We start from the raw sequence: 20,137 nt of genomic DNA, 5'->3' as shown, positions 1-20,137 counted from the left end.
ACATACCAAAATTTTTAAGCCAGAAAAAACATGTATTTCTCCACTAATAACACAATTAACTTTTCAAGTATTCTCCATTATCACATCATTATCCATGAAGGAAGCTGATATGATTAAGATCTATAAATATTTTGGTTTACCAGGTAAAACATAAAAGTCAGGCAAGTTCTTTTAAGAGCTTCACGTCAATTCATTTAACAAACGCACAATTTCTATGTTTTTTATATTTTCTTATTTTTTTTGTATGATATTTTCTCCTTTTATGTTTATTAACTTAAGCATAAGATGATTTTCTATTCCAACAAGAAACTTATTTTGTAAAAAACATCAAACTTAAAAGATAAAAGTCCACAGTAAAGCTTAGTCATCGTAGTCCATGAGGTAGCTGCGGAAAGTTTGATCCATTCGTGAAGTTTCACGACTCCATCACAAATTACAAGGAGATTGAAGCTAATTAATGGATGGAATGACACTTGATACATAGCATGCTCGATTGAACTGGTGATGATTTTCCATTGTAGTTTTTTTTGAAGATATAAAAAAATATCATTAGATTTTCATGTCATAAATTAATATATTTACATTTGAGAATTTATTTTTCAAATCATACAGGCTATTTGTTTTTGATATATTTTCACAATGAATAAAAATTAAGATATTTTTCATATATTGTGTTTAACACTTGAGTAATGAAGATTTATCATGCATATTAGTTTTTTTATATTTTTCAATGACCGGGAAGAGAATGTATCTATGCGCGCATGTAGCTCAGAGAATACGAACTTAGGAAGAACAGGCTTATTCTCGTTAAAAAACAAATATTAGTTAGAGACTTACTTCTAGGTCAGGGTGAGTTGAGTTTCTTCGGTTCCATTCACTTTCTTTGATGGGCTAAGCTTCTCTTTTTTGGTCTTTTCCATTTTCGGTTTTTGTTTGCTGATTCTTGGACATTTTTCCACCTTCTGGTTCGATTTTGCAGCCGTCTCTTCCTCTGTTGTTTCAGTTGATGCTAGCTTTCGTTTTCTATATCATTATGTTAGCTGTGTCCTTTTTCATTTTGTCTTGCTGGTTTTTTGAGCTTGGCTTTCATCTATTGTGTCCGGGTTGACAGGGTTCCATTTGTTTTTTTTCGCCTAACTGATTCTACCGTGGATGACCTGCTCTGCCTGGTGTTCTTTCCTTTCTTATTGCTTCATTTTATTTGATTTGGCCATCGTTTCATGTTGTGCTATACTTTTCTTATTCTTTCCTATGCTGTTGCACCAGTTGTTTTTTATCTTCATGTTTTTTCCTCCTGTTTTGTTGAGCATGATGTGTGTTGTCTGTTAAGATGTTTGATGATTGGCATCTTTTTTAGCTGGCGCTTTTGTTGCAAAGGCTGGTTCTCCTCCTGCCTTATGGTATGTGGCTTTGCCATAATTGATGTAATAAATCCGTTTCCCAGCAGCCCCCTTCTAGGTTATGGCTGTGTGAATGCCAGCATGTTTCGTGGCCTTAGGCAATGTGCAGCCATTTTTTAGTTAAGATTTTTGATTTAGCTGGGAGTGTTAATATGCTGGCCATGCGTTCGCCAGCAATGGATAACAACCGTGATTTTAATGTCTAGCGTGCCAGGAGAGTGGCCTCTGTTAGCCATCCAGATTAGGGCATGTGCGTGTGAAGCTTGAAATCTCCCTGCAGATTTATTTTCTGGTTTTTGTGAATTTGGTTGGGGGTGTTGATATGCTGGCCATACGTTGGCCAACAATGAAACGCAGACATGATCTTAACATCCTGCATGTCAGGAGGGTTGCTTCTGTTAGCCATCCAGAGTAGAACCAGAATGCGTGGAGCTTGGAATCTCCCTGCAGATTTTTTTGTTGGGTTTTGTGTTGGTCTGTGCGGTGCTTATGTTGTTTTCGGTGCTTAGCTTAGCTGGGAACCTTTTATTGCTGCCGAGCTCCTCTTTTCCTCCAATCTTTTGATTCTTTGAGTCTCAGTGTCAATTGGCAGGGGGTCTCTCAGCTAAGCTTGATTCTGTTGTATATGTTAATCTAGACTTTTAGTGGAGAAATTATTTTGTTGCTTTATAAACAGCAGCTGTTTCAGTACTTTTCCTTCGCTTTTGAATGAGTGAATTCATCTTTGTTCGGTGTGTTTGACAGGGGCCCTCTAATTGTCTTTGCTTGACCACCTTTCAAGTTGCTGGGCGTTCCTCTTGCTTCAGCTTGGTTCACATTGCCGTGAGTGAGCTTCTTTTATGCTTTAGTTGTAAGGTGTTGCCGCCATCTTTTTTTTTTTGCCTCTATTCCATGCCTTTGAAGGGCACGTTTGTTCTTTCTTTTCATGCTCTTTCAGTCTTTTTGCTTGGTTGCATTTTCCTCTTTCAGATTTTTTGTTGTTCCCTTCATTTACATGCTTCCAACCTTTGCTTGGCAGTAGGGGTTCCTGCTGTCAAGCTGCAGCGAAAACTTTCGGTTGTTGTAGAACCATCCTTCTGTGCTCTCACGGCTTCCCCTGCTCCTGCCTCCCCTGCTGTTGCTTTCAAGGTTTGTTTCTTGCCTCATTTCGAGTAGTTTTGTGTTATCTTCTTCGCTTTCTTATTTCATGCTTGACATTTTTTCACCTGCCAGCCACCTACAATATTTTGTTCATTCACCGGCACTTGTTTTTATTACATGCAGGAAATCTGTGTAACATTTCATTCCTTTCTGCCACTCAAAAGGCTTCTTGAGATTAATTTGATAACGTGATTTTACTGTTTTATTTTATGGTTTTTCCATGGCTGTTATAAAATGCACCTTCTCACTCTTGCCTGAATTGTTTACTGTTAATCATAACTTACTTAACCATCATATAAACAGGTTATTGATGTGTTAAGCTGCTCTAATTCAACAATGCTCTTTTTTTTTTTTTAGTTTAACGTGGGTGTCCGGACCAGTTTACCCGTACCTCGACTAATCTCACGGACTCTGAAATTAACGACCATGTAAACTTTCAATGGTCATCATATAAGCAACCACAGGACTCGAACTTGAAACCACATAAGAAGTAAATCTCTTGGTCCCAAACTCTTCCACTGAGCCACCACCTATATAATTAACCATGCTATTTTCGGTTCATGGGGTTAAGACAATTAGAAGGTACTTGAACTAGGTCACTGATACTGATGGATTACAGGTTCCCAGGCAGCCAGTTTCTTGTTGGCATGAGCTGTACAAACCGAGAGACAATAGGAAATTATAGTTGTAATAGTCATGTTTATCTTCTATTCATGTAAATCCCGATTGTCATGGGATCGTAATTGTTTCCTTTCCAAATACAACTAGGAAGGCTGTACATTGTGATGTATATATCCCCTGTTTCTGCAATAAGAAAATAGAACGGAATTCTACAGAAACCCTACTCAAATTAGCATGGTATCAGAGCATAAATCCTTAAATTGATTTATTGCTACAACGAAAGTTGCTGGAACCCTACTCAAATACGGCTGCAAATCTTGAAGACCTTATGGCAAGAATGACTCAAGCCATAAACCAGAATCAGACACAGAATCCTACAGTAATGCATGATATTACTGCAACATAGATTGGTATCAAACTCGATGGTACCAATTATGCTTTATGGTCCCAAATTGTTGAGATGTTCATCTTAGGAAAAGACAAGTTGGGATATATAAATGGTGATCTCCCACAACCAGAACCAAATGACCCTTCATTTAGGAGGTGGAGGACAGAAAACTCAGTGGTAAAAGGATGGTTAATTGGCTCAATGAACCCATCCTTGGTCAGCAACTTCATTCGATTCCCTACAGCTAAACAGGTATGGGATTCAATTGTTGTAACTTACTTTGATGGGACTGATACATCTCAGGTGTATGATCTAAAGAGGCGAGTAAATAGGATGAAACAATCAGGGGAACCAATTGAAAAATACTACAATGATCTACAAGGCGTATGGAGGGAGATTGACTTTTGTAGTCCAAACCCGATGGATTGTGTTCATGATATACAAAAATACAATACTCTCTTGCAAGAGGATCGGGTGTACACCTTTCTCGATGGATTAGATGACAGGCTTGATAAAATCAGGAGTGATGTGTTGCAACTGAAACCATTTCCAACTGTAGAACAGGCGTATGCCCATGTCTGGAGGGAAGACATAAGGCAGGTCGTGATGCTGTCCAATAGAGGAAATATTCCAGATGCTGCTGCAATGATCTTTAGAGGTATGAGAACTGGTTCACAAAACAAATTTACATTGCAGGTAGCCAAGACTGGAAACTCCTCTTCACACGGGGGGAAATTTAATCCCGTAAAAACTAAGGGCTATGAGGAAGGAGGAAACAATGGATGCTCTCACTGTGGGAACGTGAAACACACCCGTGAGACATGTTTTAAATACATGGCTACCCCGAATGGTGGACAGAACTCAAGGCACGAAAACAAAAAGAAGCTGCTGGTGGAACTGGAAGAGCAGCCATGGTTAATTCAGCCCCCATAAATCCAGAAGCCACCCTTTCACTCGTCCCACTTGTTGAATCAAAGGAGGACACGGCAGCCTCTCTCGGTAATCCAGGTAACAATTCCAGTAATGACAGCAGTGCCTTACTTGTGTTTAACGCAGGCAAGAATGAAGACTGGATAGTGGATTCAGGAGCTACTGATCATATGACGTTTTGTCAAGATCTTGTGGAAATTACAGAGCCAAGGCGAAATAATATATTCAATGCCAATGGGGTTATGTATCCGGTTACAGGAGCTGGAACCGTAGATATATCCTCTTCAATCTCATTGGCTAACACTCTTTTAGTACCCTCTATTTCCAGTAAATTATTATCAATGGGACAAGTCACCGAAGAACTCAATTGCCTAGTGCTAATGTATCCAACATTTTGTCTTTTTCAGGATATTCTCACGAAGGAGATTATTGGGCGTGGTACTAAGAGAGAGGGGTTATACTACATGGACGACTTCAGTTTCGGCAAAGTCAATACCATGAGTCGCACATCTAGCGCACGCGAAGAATAGATTTGGTTATGGCACGCCCGGTTGGGGCACCCTTCATTTAGCTACATGAAACATTTATTTCCGCATGTATTTTCAACTTTGAGTTACTCAAATTTCAGATGTGAAACATGCATATTGGCCAAGAGTCACTGTGTACCTTTTCCAACTAGTATGAATAAAAGTGATATTCCATTTACTCTAATTTACTCTGACGTTTGGGGACCTTCCCCTAGTACAACTATTTCGGGTATACGATGGTTTGTGATTTTTGTAGATGATTGTACACGGATGACGTGGCTATACTCGTTGAAACGCAAGGATGAAGTATTTGGTGTATTTCGAGCATTTCATGCTATGATTCAGAACCAATATTCAGCAAAGGTCCGTATTCTTCGGACGGACAATGAGGGAGAGTATATGAATCGCGATTTTCATGAATATTTCCAAAGAACTGGTCTCCTCCATGAGTCATCGTGTAGTCAGACGCCACAACAAAATGGAGTAGCCGAAAGGAAGAATCGACACATCTTAGAAACTGCACGAGCCTTATTGATTGGATCAAATACACCCGGCCGTCATTGGGATGACGTTGTTGCTTCAGCTGTGTATCTAATGAACCGTATGCCCTCTAAGGTTTTGGATTTCAACACCCCATTACAGTTTTTGTCAAAACATGTCACTCTACCATCTTTACTACTCATTAAGCCACGTATATTTGGATGTGTTGCCTTTGTTCATTTGCATAAAAATCAAAGGACCAAGCTGGAACCGTGTGCCGTTCGATGCATATTTTTGGGGTATGGTACCAACAAGAAAGGGTATTGCTGCTATGACCCGAATAAAAATCGGGTGTATATAACAATGGATGTCACATTTGTAGAATCGGACAAGTTTTATTCATCATATATATCAGCTTCTTCTCTTCAGATGGAGACTTGGGATGAAGAGCAGAAGTGGTGGATGGGACAAATTGAAGAAATAGTGGTGACAGCAGCTCCTACCGTAGTGACAGTGGCACCATCACAGGATGAGGAAACCATGGTAACAGCAGCCCCTACCATGGTGACAATGGCTCCATCACAGGAGGAGACAGAAGCAGCTGTTACACAAATGGATGAAAATAGGGTGACAACGGATACTGCTAGACATATAGAGAAAAAAGCAGTAACAGGAACACCAACAGGAACACCATCACCAGTTGCAGATAATGGCCTGCATGAAGACATCATGGTTATTGACTCTGACGATGATTCCCCTAGTAGAAGAACCCCTCTTTTGGAAGTACCCGACAGTGACAATCCTTCTTCTAAGAATATTCCTGAGGTAAGACCTTCTACATCACCTTCCAGCAATGTTTTGGATATTACAACTGGTTATCACTTACCTTTCAGGAGTAACCGTGGCAAAGCTCCAGCTCGCTACTCTCCTGGAGAAGCAGGGAAGAAATCCAAGTACCCAATTTCTAATCATATGACAACAAAAGGCTGGTCTAATCCTCTTATAAAATTTGCACAAAAGCTGTCTTCAGATCACATTCCTTGCGGAGTCCATGAAGCCTTAGCAGATCATAAATGGTCAGTAGCAATACAAGAGGAAATGGAAGCTTTGAATCGGAATAGAACTTGGGATCTTGTCCCACTGCCGGCTGGAAAAAAAACAGTGAGGTGTAAGTGGGTATTCTCAATAAAACACAAAGCAGATGGATCTATCGAACGATACAAGGCAAGGTTAGTGGCTAAGGGATATACTCAGACATACGGCATAGACTATCATGAGACATTTTCTCCGGTAGCGAAGCTAAACACCGTAAGGGTGCTGTTATCCGTGGCTGCAAATCTAAATTGGCCCCTACACCAATTTGATGTGAAGAACGCCTTTTTTCACGGAGATCTTAAGGAAGAAGTATATATGGATATCCCACCAGGCTATATGTCATCCTCCACAGGAATTGTCTGCAGATTACAAAGGGCATTGTATGGACTGAAACAATCACCGCGTGCATGGTTTGGTCATTTTAGCATGGCTATGAGAAAGTATGGTTTTCAACAAAGCAACTCAGATCATACTCTCTTCTTAAAACGATGACAAGGGAAAATAACTGCCTTGATAATCTATGTCGATGACATGATAATCACAGGAGATGATTCAGAAGAAATCTATAGACTGGAGAAACATTTGGCCATGGAATTTGAAATGAAGAACTTGGGTGGACTCAAATATTTTCTTGGAATAGAAGTGGCTAGATCAAAACAAGGCATCTTTCTATCACAACGAAAGTATGTACTTGATCTACTGGCCGAAGTTGGAATGCTCGACTGCAAGCCGGCGAATACTCCAACAATTCAGAATCAGAAACTTGGGGAGTATCCTGATCAAACCCCAACCGACAAAGAGAGGTATCAACGACTAGTGGGTAAACTAATTTATTTATCTCATACTCGTCCAGATATTTCATACGCGGTGAGTGTGGTCAGTCAATTTATGCATTGCCCTAGTAAAGATCACATGGATGCGGTTGTTCGAATTCTTCGATACTTGAAATCAGCTCCGGGAAAGGGGATTATGTTCTCTAAGAATGATCACTTAGATGTTGAAGGCTATACAGATGCAGACTGGGCAGGAAACTTGGTCGACAGAAAATCCACATCAGGATACTTCACATTCATCAGAGGCTACTTGGTTACGTGGAGGAGTAAGAAACAAAAGGTGGTAGCTCTATCAAGTGCGGAAGCCGAGTTTAGAGGTATGGCAAGGGGCTTTGCGAGCTTTTGTGGCTCAAACGCCTACTCTCAGAAATTGGCTTTGCACCCAATTCAGAAATGAATTTATATTGCGATAATAAAGCCGCAATAGAAATATCTCAGAACCCAATCCAACATGACAGAACGAAGCATATTGAGATAGACCGGCATTTTATTAAACAGAATCTTAAAGAAAAGGTAATTCGTTTTCCGTTCGTCAGATCATAGGACCAACTTGCGGACATGCTTACAAAAGCCGTCTCAAACAAAAACTTTCACAGCTCACTTGACAAGTTGGGTATCAAAGACATTTCTACACCAACTTGAGGAGGAGTGTTGGCATGAGCTGTACAAACCGAGAGACAATAGGAAATTATAGCTGTAATAGTCACGTTTATCTTTTATTCATGTAAATCCCGATTGTCATGGGATCGTAATTGTTTCCTTTCCAAATACAACTAGGAAGGCTGTACATTGTGATGTATATATCCCCTGTTTCTGCAATAAGAAAATAGAATGGAATTCTACAGAAACCCTACTCAAATTAACATTTCTCTCATCAAGGACCCCGATATCAAGTTGAGGCGAGAGCATGAGTAATCTTTTTTGACATTGCAGCATTTGAAGCTGATGGTGCTCTGAGGAGAAGGTCATCCTCGTTAGCATCAGTTGATCACCCCAATAGATCTTGAACTAGAGAGCACGGTGGTCTTATGAGTTGGCCTGAAAATTTCTACAGACCAAGGGAACAACGTAAGCCAAACTGTGAAGGGACATGCCGACCAGCAAATAGCTTGGCTGCAAGAGCAATGCAGCAGAGTATCTTTGGCAGCATGGTATGTTCAATTAACATCTATTTGCAAAGATATGTTCCGAAGCACCTTTTTGGATCATTGCTGGTCAAAAAATGGATGTCTGGAATTTTTATATTGGTGCATGCAGGCTCGCTGGCTTTATTGTTTAATAAATTAATCATCCAGGCAATCATTTGATGGAGCTCATTGTGCCTCCATGCTATGAAATCATGTATGAGGGAGCTCGAAATTATGGCTTGTTTCATGCCCACAGCTTTTCCAGTAGCCGAGCAACGGCCTGTTCGTCTTTATATTTCAAAAATATTTTAAAAAAAACTAAAACAAAATTAGGGCTATTTTTTTTTTTATTTCAATCCCACATGTCACCTTTATTTTTTTTTAAAAAAAAAGGTTGATATATAATAGTTTTCTTGAAAATGCAGGTGCTACAATGGACTCTTCAACAACCACATATGACAATGTTTACTGCAAGTTGCTACTCCAGGGAAAAAAGTCTTTTCTCTTCAGATCAAGCTCTACTCTCAACAAGAGAAACCAAGGCATTGGTTTCTAAATTTGCTAGCTCCCAAGCGATGTTTGAAAAGCTTTTGTTGGCGAGACTAGTAGTATCCATCAAAATATTGTTTTGTAATTCTTATTCCATTTTGTGTGTGATTTCATTCTTTTTAAGGGATCAAAGTTAATCTGAAGCTACTGTTTGCGAGCTTGCCTGTCTGTTCGATCGATATTTCAGTGAATGGAATTCCTTTTTCTGTGTTTTTCCTTTTCTCTGTTTATGCATCCTGCAAAGATTTTTCTTCTTCATGTCCATCACTTCACTTCACTAATGTAACTACGAGCATTTTAGGTTTGTTTCTCAGTGTACGCACGAGTTCGAGTCCCTGGAATTATATATAGTTATAAAATTCAAGACGTATAAAATTAATTAAGATAGATACAAATTAGTTCAAATACTTATATTAATAAAAAAATAATAATAAAATGCTCACAAAACTTATTAAATTATTATATATCTTAACCTACTCAATTTTTTTTATTTTTTCAGTTTTCCAATAATTTGTTTTTAGTTTATTTACATTAAATTCTTCCATCTATCTCTTGATTTGAAATGGTGTCCCCCCTCGAGGACAATGGAGACGACCTTACGTTTCACCTACCAAACGAAGTCTTTGGCACGAAGTTGGAAGGTCACATCAGTGCACGCACAGCATGGGCAAGCCCTCTGTGACTGAAGAAAGAGTAAAAAACAATAATCATGCTACGTTTAACAGAATTCCAAGAGTTTGAACTGGAATTCCTCCTGTCAAGTGAAATCTAGATCATGGTCTGTTTTTTTTTTTGTTTTTTTTTTAAAATACGAACACAGAGTCAATAATTAGGATTAGGATGCTCTCGGAACATGATTCAGGCTGCTAAATTTAATTAAAATCTCAAGACACGGTTTCTTATACTTAAATTCCTTGTTAATTAGGAAACTTGATTAAGAGGGTGCATTACTGTTTAATAAATCTCAAATCAGTGAAAAGCAAAATCTCGAGGAACTCTGCAGCCTGCGTGAATAATTTGACTTTGACTGAAACCAAGAAATAAATGAACATCTTGAAGCTAAGAGTTCATTACAGTACGACAATGAGGATATGGACATTTGGCGCCACCACCGCAATAACATGAACACATCATCATGGGACTCCTTTGAGGTCTCTGCAAGGGTCCATGGGAATATGCTTGCTACAGGCAGAATTATTTTGCAGCATATATATATATATATATATATATATATATATATATATATATATATATATATATATATATATATATATATATTCATTGTTTTTTTCTGAAAAACATTGTTGAACCGGCAAAACGTCTAATCTGCCCTGTACAACCTTTCATCAGGGCTCGGAAATACCAGAAACACATGCATGGCTCGGGAAGGCCAGTAAAAGTTTTGACAGATATTTGGAGTCGAGAGATCTTCATCACAATTCAGCGTCAAAAATAGTCCCAAAAAAGTAGACATTAGAGGCGTGTCAAGATCGAAGAACAGGCCTCTTCCTTTCTTGTGTCCTTCATCTTGGACTTTTGCCTCTAATTTTGTGTATAATGATGACAAATTGTCTCCCTAGCATGGCTTCAATGCAGTATTCTTGGTTCATGATTGCAAAGTTCTCTGGTTAATTTTTACCATTTAAAAATATTTTCAAAAAAAATAAAAAAATTAAATTAATACTTTTTTATATTTTTAGATCATTTTAATTTTATAATATCAAAAATAATTTTTAAAAAATAAAAAAAATATTATTTTAATACATTTCCAAATTAAAAACACTTTAAAAAAACAATCACTACAACACCCCATCACCCCTTAATACTAAACTCCAAATTCTTTTAAATCAAATATAACATCAATTTCTTTCATTTCCGACACTATCCATGAAAGCAAACAAACAAAGAGTCCATTTCTTTCATTTATGGTATAATAATGATATGATAAGGATGATCACAACTATATAATAGTGGTAAAGCTAATTATTATTATATGTTCATGAAGGTTATAGAAATAATTAATGATGGTAACATTAATGGAACTAACGATGATAATGAAAACAATATTAAAATAGATGGTAGTGGTTAATTCCAAAAGATTTTATTAGACTAGGTGTGGTCAGTGGTCACCCTCTTTGAACGTCGACCAATTAGTCACAGCTGTATGTGTGACCAATCAAATATTTTATTTTTATAATTTTTTTTGTTTTTATTTTTTTTTTCTTAAATTTTTTTTGGGCAGTGAAGATTTTAATTATAGAACGCATAATGTTTTAAGTGATTGTCCTGTTTGTTTTTACATTTTAAAAATATTTTTAAAAAATTTAAAAACTTTTTATTTTTTTATTTGCTTCAAATTAATATTATTTTTTTTATGTTTCTAGAACATTTTGATTTGCTGATTTTATAAATGATTTTTTTAATATATATATATTATTTTAATATATTTTTAAATAAAAAATATTTTAAAAAACATCCATAATTATACTCCACAATACACATACGTTTTTATAGACATGCACTGTTATTTTATAATCAATATCTATATTTCTGGAGCACCTACCACTCACATGTTCTTCTCTCAAGTTGACTCCTAGATTGAATTTTAAAATTATGTTTTCCTAACATTAATTAAATAATTAATTAATCATAAATATATTTTTTATATAAAAAGTCTTTTTTAGTATAAAGGAATCTTATGTAAAATTTTATTACAAACAAAAGGGCTTTCTATCAATACTCTAAACTGTTGAATAATACTACAGTGCTTCATTGTTTATTTCAACATTGAATCGATCATCTCAATTGTGTTTTCTAGTTTTCAATCTTTTTTTCCCTTTTCTTTTATCTTTTTTAAAAATCCTACCTTCCAAATTTTTTTCTTTCAATTTCTCCTTTTAATGTTTTATTAATTTTGATTTGATCGTTATAATTTGTTTTAGTTTTCTTTTTACGAGATTATTATAATCTCAAACAAATATCTCGGTATTTAATTAATACTTAATTTTTATAAGTATCTATTTTTGTTATCATATCATTAAATAAAAAATAGTCTTAACAATTAAATTTTTTAAACCCAGTAGAATTCATTATTCGGATCACAAGTTTTAAGAGTTAAGTCGCAAAATCCAGGTTAATCTAATATATCATCGTCTTAATATTTTAAAAAAGTAAGGTCTTCTTAAAGTTCTTTTAAAGTCAAACCATACTTTTATTTGCCGTTTATATTATCTTTGAACCTATCAAATCAATTGAATCATATAAAGTTAACTCATGTATGGGTAAATTCTAAACTTGGATTAGACAAATAGTTGGATTGAAATGTTTCAAAGTTGACCTGTTGAGTTCGGTTTAATAACAATGCCAAGTTGTTTTTTTTATATATAAAAAAAATCCATCTCCCTTTTTTTTCTTTCAATTAAATCTTTTTTGGATTTTTTTATCAACTTCATCATTCAATATTTGGTTGATTTTGAATTGATATTCATAAATTATTTTGATTTGTTTTATGTGAAATTATCACAGTCTCAAATAAAATGTCTCAATATTTGATTGATGCTCAATTATATAAGTTTCTATTTTTGTTATCATATCATTAAGTAAAAAACAGTTTAAATAAAAAAAGTTGTTAAATCTAGTGAATTCCAAGATCTTATAACAAGTTTGTTGGATTATGCTATAGAACCTGAGTCGATCTAATATATCGTTATCTCAATATAAAAAAAAAATATCATCTTGAATTTTTTTAAAGTCAAATCGTTTTTTTACTAATCGTTCAAATTATCTTTAAATTCATCAAGTCAACTGAGTCATATTAGAATAACATTCAAAATTTTAATTTTAAACAAGGACAAGGTAAAAAAGTGAGGTAAGAATAATTCAAATTTGACCTTTTAAATCGAGTTTAATAACAATCCAAAATAATTTAATAATTTATTAAGCCTGAGCATTTTTTTAAGGTTAGAAAACTAATTCACTCTAAACTAAAAATATAGTTTCTTTTAAATAAACATCTTGTTAACAGAACATCACTATTTTGCTTATTGATGAATAAATACAATAAAAATCAGTACCATGATTGTTTGCTTGACTTAATTAAGAATTTGATTTGTTTATAGATGGAGCCAGATTGGTTCATACCAAGCCTTTATCTGGCTAATTTCTTATAAGCCTGTCTCGGCTTGAAAGTATGGTAGTGATTTTTTTAGAGTATTTTTATTTAAAAATATATTAAATTAATATTTTTTTAAAAAAAATTAATTTTTAACAACAATATATTAAAACTATATGAAAATATAAAAAAATTAATTTTTATAAAATGCTATTTATAACACAATTACAAACGAAGCTTTAAATAAAGTAATCAATTCTAGTTGTTTTATAGGTTATATATACATGGGTGATTTTCCAGGAAAGAGATGAAATGTAGGAGAAAGATTGAAGAAAACAATTAAAATATATAAAAAAATTAATTAACAAATTAAACATAATATATATAAAAGTTTGGAAAATAATTTACATTAAACTATTTTTTATGAAACAAACAGGTGTTGGTCTTAGTTAACTAAAATTAATTAAACATATTCTATTGTTGAAAAAAATCATTCAAAGTATAAATAATTTAATAACTGATGATTCATTTAAAATCCAATAAAAAACTTAATCTCAACATATAAATTCTTTACCATTTAGGAATACGGTGCAAATCGAGTTCTCAAAAAAATTCAATTTTTTTTGTTAAAATTTAATATATTTTGGATTGTTTTGATATACTGATGTTAAAAATAATTTTTTAAAAATAAAAAAATATCATTTGTATATATTTTGACACAAAAAATTATTTAAAAAACAACTTTAATCACGACAAACATATTCTATATCTTATTAAAATATATTAAAGTTTTTATTAAAAAGCAACTGCAGGAATAATAAAAGGTTTTAGCGTACAAGTGGGAGCAGGAACTTTCTCCCACTTTGAACGCCACCGCGTTCACGCGTGGAGCACCCATCGCTACTCTTGTTCATAAGTTGTATATCCAATGGGAAATAATTTTTTTTTTATTTTTAACAAATGGAAAATAAATATGAATAGAGTAACCTAAAACCAAAAGATAAAATAAAATTCTGAGATAAAAATATGAGTCAGCTTTCTCAAAGTCCACCACACAAATAATAATAATAATAATAATAATAATAATAATAATAATAAGGTGGTGGGTGCTTGATAGAACCCCATCTCTTAAAAAAAAAAGAATCCTACAAAATGACAAATTAAAAAAGGAATTCAGCAATGAGATGTTCTTTTCAAAACTTATAAAAAAATCAAAATATTAATTTACTTTTTTTGCCATTATGATTGAGTTGTGATTGAACAACTTTTTATTAAAATTTTTTTTAGTATTTTTAAATTGTTTTAATGTGGTAATATTTAAAATAAAATTTAAAAATAAAAAATTATAATTTTAATAAATTTTCAAATAAAAATACTTTAAAAAATAATCTTAACCAATCTAACAAGCTGCATGCTCTAAATAAAAGATAGTGTGCTCATGATTTTAGTGGATTAAATAGAGGGATTAAAATGATTGAAGTTACAAATTTGAGGGACCAAATAAATTCCTTTTTTCCCAATTTGTTTTTTATTTACTCGATCTTTCATAAAAAAGAAAAAGCAAAGCCAAAGACAACACAAGCAACTAAGAGAAACCTCCTATGTTTCAACAAGCCAAGTTTTCAACTCAAGCAGTTTTTTTCTCAGAAGCCAAATCTTTCCATGGATACAGAAACTTCGCCGTAAGGACTCGCTCACAAACCAATCTTTTCCTACAAGAAATTGACTAGAAAACTAAGCTTATATTTATATCTCATTTGGCTAATCGTATTTTCTTGGTGACCATCCAATATTGGCAGGTTTGAGACTAGTGAGATGCTGGCCGATTTCTTGGCTTCCACACCATTGCTATCCGATTCATGGAGGTTATGCAATCTCGCCACAGCAAACTCACCACAGAGTTTCGTCGCTGATCAGGTCGGAAGTATTGGGTATGTGGCCTTTTCCGGCACCCTATTTGTATCAGGCTCAGACCCCAGTTTCAAGAATTTGGTTCGTTTGCCAGTACGTGATGTTGCTGGCAATGACCTTTTTGTTCCTTTACATGACCAAAATGAAGGGGAAGAGCCTGTCATGGTGCAAGGTGCCTTGCTGAGGATTTTCGAGAATATATACAGCGACCCAAGTTTTCAATACCAGGTCAGTTTTCTTCCATGGTGATCTTCCTTGATATGCGTGGTGTTGATTAATTATATGCTGTGTGGTTGGAAAGAAAATCAGGGAAAATATAACTGTTCTGTTTGTTTGTTAACGTGTATTGATTTGGAAATACATCAAAATCATTTCAATGTATTTTTTTTAAAATATTTTGAAAATTAACTGTTATTGCTGTACTCTCGTACAACTAATCTCTCGCAAGAAAATGGAAAAAAAGAAGGTAATAAAGACAGTAATTCTTGCTATGTAAAGACAGTATCTTTGGATGATAAGGTGAGCTGATATGTGAAGAAGTTAAAGGCTATAATCATAAGAAGAAAAGGCAAGAATGAATGGATGTCATGTCATGTCCATTTTCTTTATCAGTAGCTGCTAAAAGGCCAAGCTGTTCTTTTCCATTAGGGCACAGAAAAGAGCTGGGATTTCACCCCCTCATCTTCTTACCCCTGTAGAGAAAACAAAAACTTTCTTCCATTCATAATTAATCCTGCATTTTCTTGCATTTTCTTTGATTTTCCTCCCATAAAAGATGGAATCTTTTCATGGCAGAGAAGAAACTTTGAAAACCAATCTACTTCCTTAATATCGCCGTGATTTTCTTGCCTTCCCACTTCGCTTTTTTTATTTTCTCCACATCACCCACGGACCAGTGGGAAATCATTGGTGGCACTGCCATGTTCATCATTGCATCTTCGTTTAACGTTTCTGTACAGAAAGGAAGTCTCCAATTTAATAATTCTGTGTGGGTCATCCAGTCATTACACACTACTCCTCAAGGAATCACACGTTTGTTTCATCGCTTTATTTTAGGGTCACGATTTTACCCAATTGCTTTTTACATTTGGGTCGGGTCGGTTTGATGGCGGGGTTAAAATTATTTTTAAAAGTATTTAATTAATTAATACATAATAATTTTATATGGTTCTACTTAAATTCTTTTTATTGAAATGTGAATTATATAAAAAACAATAATTTATAATTGTTTTCACTTATCTTTTCACATTGCAAAAGTAAAAGTTACTGTAACACTGAATACATACCAAAAGATTTCAAGGACCAAAACAAAGAGTTTTAATGTTTAGAGAGTAACTTATATTTTATCATATTCAGTGTAGTGAGGGGGGTATGTAAATTTCAATGACACCTTTAATCGATAATGAAGATTATGGCTTTCAATTATGAAATAAAGTTATTTTTTAAAACATTAATAAAAGCTAAACTTTGTGGGTATTTCATTGTAGCTCTATACACCCATATTACCGTGTAGTAAAATTACCATTTTATTCTTAAATGACTTAAATTTAAGCATTTGATCTAGGGGTATTTTTGTCCTTTCTCCTGGCTTAGTGATCATTATACAACGATAATAATGATAATGATAGGTATCACGATAATTATACTAATAACAATTATGAAATTACTTATTGATAATAGTAATAATGATGGTAGTTGTATTAATAGTGATACTATTAGTAATGATAATAATAACAATGAAAATAACATTTGTTATAATAATAATGATGATAATTCATCATTCTATGTTATATTTGTTAGAAATTGAGTTTCATTATTTTTTTATGGATGATATTTTGATCTAATATCCCGGATTATTGGTTCAAAAAGTTTACATGGCTTAACGTTCTGTTTTATTTTTCGCTTTAATTTTATCGTTTAATATTGATTTTTGAAAATAAAAAAAATCATCCAAGTTTCCTTTAAATTTGTTAAATAAATCAATTTACATTGAATTAACTCTTAAAAATTTATCATTTTGCCTGAGTTTATATCATTGCAAAAAAATCTTTGCGCGTTTAATAACTTTTTTGTACGTTTTTTAAAATATAGTTCGGCCTCCAATGAAACATGGACAAACAAACTAATACACATATAAAAGTTAATCACAAAGGAATTTACTGTAATTTTTTTCCCTTAACAAATTCAAGACATTCACTTTTGTTATACCGGTGGTGATATTGATTAATCGATGATGATTTCTATTGATATCACTTTAAAGAATATTATAATTTTTTTTCAATAATTCATTGAAATAATTTCCTAAACATGATATTATAATTTCATTAAACTTTACATTAAGATAATTTTAGTTGGAGACAACATAGTTGACCAAGTACTATTCACGTCAACGTATAATGATAATAATAATAATAATAATAATGAGAATAGTAATTGTTATAATAATAAATGTGATAATTCATCATTCAATGTTATATTTACTGAGAATTGAGTTTCGTTGTTTTTTTATGGATGATTTATTTTGTTTAGAATCCTGGATTTCTGATTCAAAAAGTTTACATGGCTTGATGTTTTTTTTTTAATTTTATTGTTTAACATTGATTTTTGAAAATATAAAAAGGTTATCGAATTTTCCTTTAAACTTGTTAAATAAATTAATTTACATCGAGTTAACTTTTAAAAATTTATCGTATTACTTGAATTTATAACATTGCAAAAAAATCTTTATGTTTTTAATAATTTTTTTTTATTTTTAAAAATATAGTTTGGCATGCATTTTCACATGGAAAAGAACTAGGATATATATAAAAGTTAATCACGCATGAATTTAGTGCACTTTTTTTTCTTAACAAATTCAATCAAGATATTCACTTTTGTTATAGGGGTGGTGGTATTGATTAATGGATGATGATTTCTATTGATAACACTTTAAAGAATAATATAATTTTTTTTTCATTAATCGAAGTTCTTAGATTGATATTAAAATTTCTTTGAACTTTAGATTAAGATGATTTTAGTTGGAGACAACATAGTCGACCAAGTACTATTCAGGTCAACCTGTAATGCAACTTTGGAGAAGCTTGAACTTCTAGAATTGTTAACTTTTGAGAAAGCTCACAAAAAGAGAAGACAAAAAGAAGCAAGGATCATTTCTATTGGTTGAACAAATCCTTTTACTAATAATTTGTATAATATCATGTTGTTTATCTTCAAGAATAAACATGTGTATGCAGATGTCTACGCTAATGCAGACAAGTCAGTCAATTATCTTCACAGGCCATTCCATTGGTGGAACAACTGCCTCTCTAGCTGCTCTTTGGCTCCTTTCTTACCTTCAATCCAATTCTCCAAACCTCTCAGTTCTGTGCATCACCTTTGGCTCTCCATTGCTAGGCAACGAGACCCTTTCTCGTGCCATTCTTCGCGAAAGATGGGGTGGCAAATTTTGCCATGTTGTATCAAAGTATGACTTGATGCCACGGATACTCTTTGCTCCACTAGATCCCATAGCTCCCCTCATAAAACCCCTATTACAGTTTTGGCACTTGTATATGACTTCTCCACATCTTGGATTGCTTGCTGTCCAACGAAATGATGAATACGAGGCTAAGATTTTCCAGTCTGTGTTAGTTCATTTGAGAAGGTTAGTAGAAGCTGGGGAAGATGCAGTGACAGGAGTGTTTAGGCCATTTGGGAACTATTTTTTCTGTTCTGAAGACGGAGCAATTTGTGTGGACAACGTGGAATCTGTTATTAAAATGATGTATTTGTTGCTCGCAACGGGGTCGCCTAGCTATAGCATTGAGGATCATCTCAAGTATGGTGATTATGTAGAGAGAATTTCCTCACAATTTTTGGAGAGGAAAAGTTTCGTGGAAGGAGAGCTTCCTGAATCAAGCTATGAAGCAGGAGTTGTACTGGCATTGCAGTCATCGGGAATTGCCAGTCAGGTAGTGCTTTCTATTAGAATTAGTGGTATTCTTTTGGCTTTGTTCTGCTATAATATATTTTAAGAGAAGTGGAAAAGCTTTCTTAAGTCATTCCTTCTTGAATCAATGCACAGGAACCAGTCGCAGGGCGAGCCAAAGATTGCCTAAAGGCAGCAAGGCGAATGGGGCGTACACCAAACCTAAACTGTGCCAATCTGGCAATTAAGTTGTCCAGAATCAATCCTTACAGGGCAGAAATAGAGTGGTATAAAGCGTTGTGCGACCGGTCTGATGATCAGATGGGTTACTATGACTCCTTCAAACGAAGGGGAGCCTCGAAAAGGGACTTTAAAGTCAACTTGAACCGGCACAAGCTAGCTCAGTTTTGGGACAACGTAATCGACTTAATGGAAAGCAATCAACTCCCTCATGATTTTCACAGACATGGAAAATGGGTCTATTCTTCACAGTCCTATAAGCTCCTTGTCGAGCCTCTGGATATTGCTGAGTATTATCGAACAGGCATGGATCACAGTAAGGGGCATTACATTAACCATGGAAGAGAGAGGAGGTACCAGATATTCGATAGGTGGTGGAAAAATGTTAGAATTGAAGAGAATAAACGGAGCAAGTTTGCTAGTTTGACTCAGGACACATGTTTTTGGGCAAAAGTGGAGGAAGCTAGGGGGTTGTTAGATGATGTTGGGAATACTAGGGATCCTAGTCATTCGGCTTTGCTTTGGGAGAAGATGGATGGTTTTGCAAGCTATGCAAAAACGTTGGTTGAAGCTAAGGAGGTGTCTATAGATGTGGTGGCAAAGAATTCGAGCTATTCTTTGTGGCTGAAAGATTATAATGAACTGAAATCGCAAAGGGAGCAATTCCGTCCCCAGTTTTCCGGTTTTATGAACAGGGAAATAGTTCCATAGATCCTATTCAAAGGCCATGATGCCAATTGCCATGCAGGATTTGTAATGAATATGTAAAACATCTTTGTAGTTTATGGTATATGAATCAATCTATACAATATCTGGATTCATGTCATGTGCCTGTCCCTTTTGCAAAAAAATGCCTTGAAAATCTGCTGCCAGCAATT

The 20,137-nt window shown here is 34.3% G+C and overlaps 1 protein-coding gene across 1 annotated transcript; it reads left to right on the top strand.

Annotated features, from left to right (window-relative positions):
* The first annotated feature begins 14,766 nt into the window (after window positions 1-14,766).
* Window positions 14,767-20,085, top strand: LOC133673164 (lipase-like PAD4). Its single transcript, XM_062093851.1, has 4 exons — window positions 14,767-14,883; window positions 15,001-15,340; window positions 18,346-19,062; window positions 19,176-20,085. The coding sequence occupies exons 1-4, from the start codon at window positions 14,864-14,866 to the stop codon at window positions 19,968-19,970; spliced, it is 1,872 nt and encodes a 623-aa protein (XP_061949835.1). The 5' UTR covers window positions 14,767-14,863; the 3' UTR covers window positions 19,971-20,085.
* Window positions 20,086-20,137: the final 52 nt, after the last annotated feature.

This window comes from Populus nigra, chromosome 14 (assembly GCF_951802175.1).
Source record: "Populus nigra chromosome 14, ddPopNigr1.1, whole genome shotgun sequence".
NCBI classification, from domain to species: domain Eukaryota; kingdom Viridiplantae; phylum Streptophyta; class Magnoliopsida; order Malpighiales; family Salicaceae; genus Populus; species Populus nigra.
This window is presented reverse-complemented; position numbering and strand designations above follow the sequence as displayed.

What these genes read in the sequence shown, in the direction of transcription:
- LOC133673164 (XM_062093851.1), top strand. Translation starts at nt 14,864, where the DNA reads ATGGATACAGAAACTTCGCC. An exon ending in ACCCAAGTTTTCAATACCAG is followed by an intron (nt 15,341 to 18,345) that starts GTCAGTTTTCTT and finishes ATGTGTATGCAG; the next exon opens with ATGTCTACGCTAATGCAGAC. An exon ending in CATCGGGAATTGCCAGTCAG is followed by an intron (nt 19,063 to 19,175) that starts GTAGTGCTTTCT and finishes ATCAATGCACAG; the next exon opens with GAACCAGTCGCAGGGCGAGC.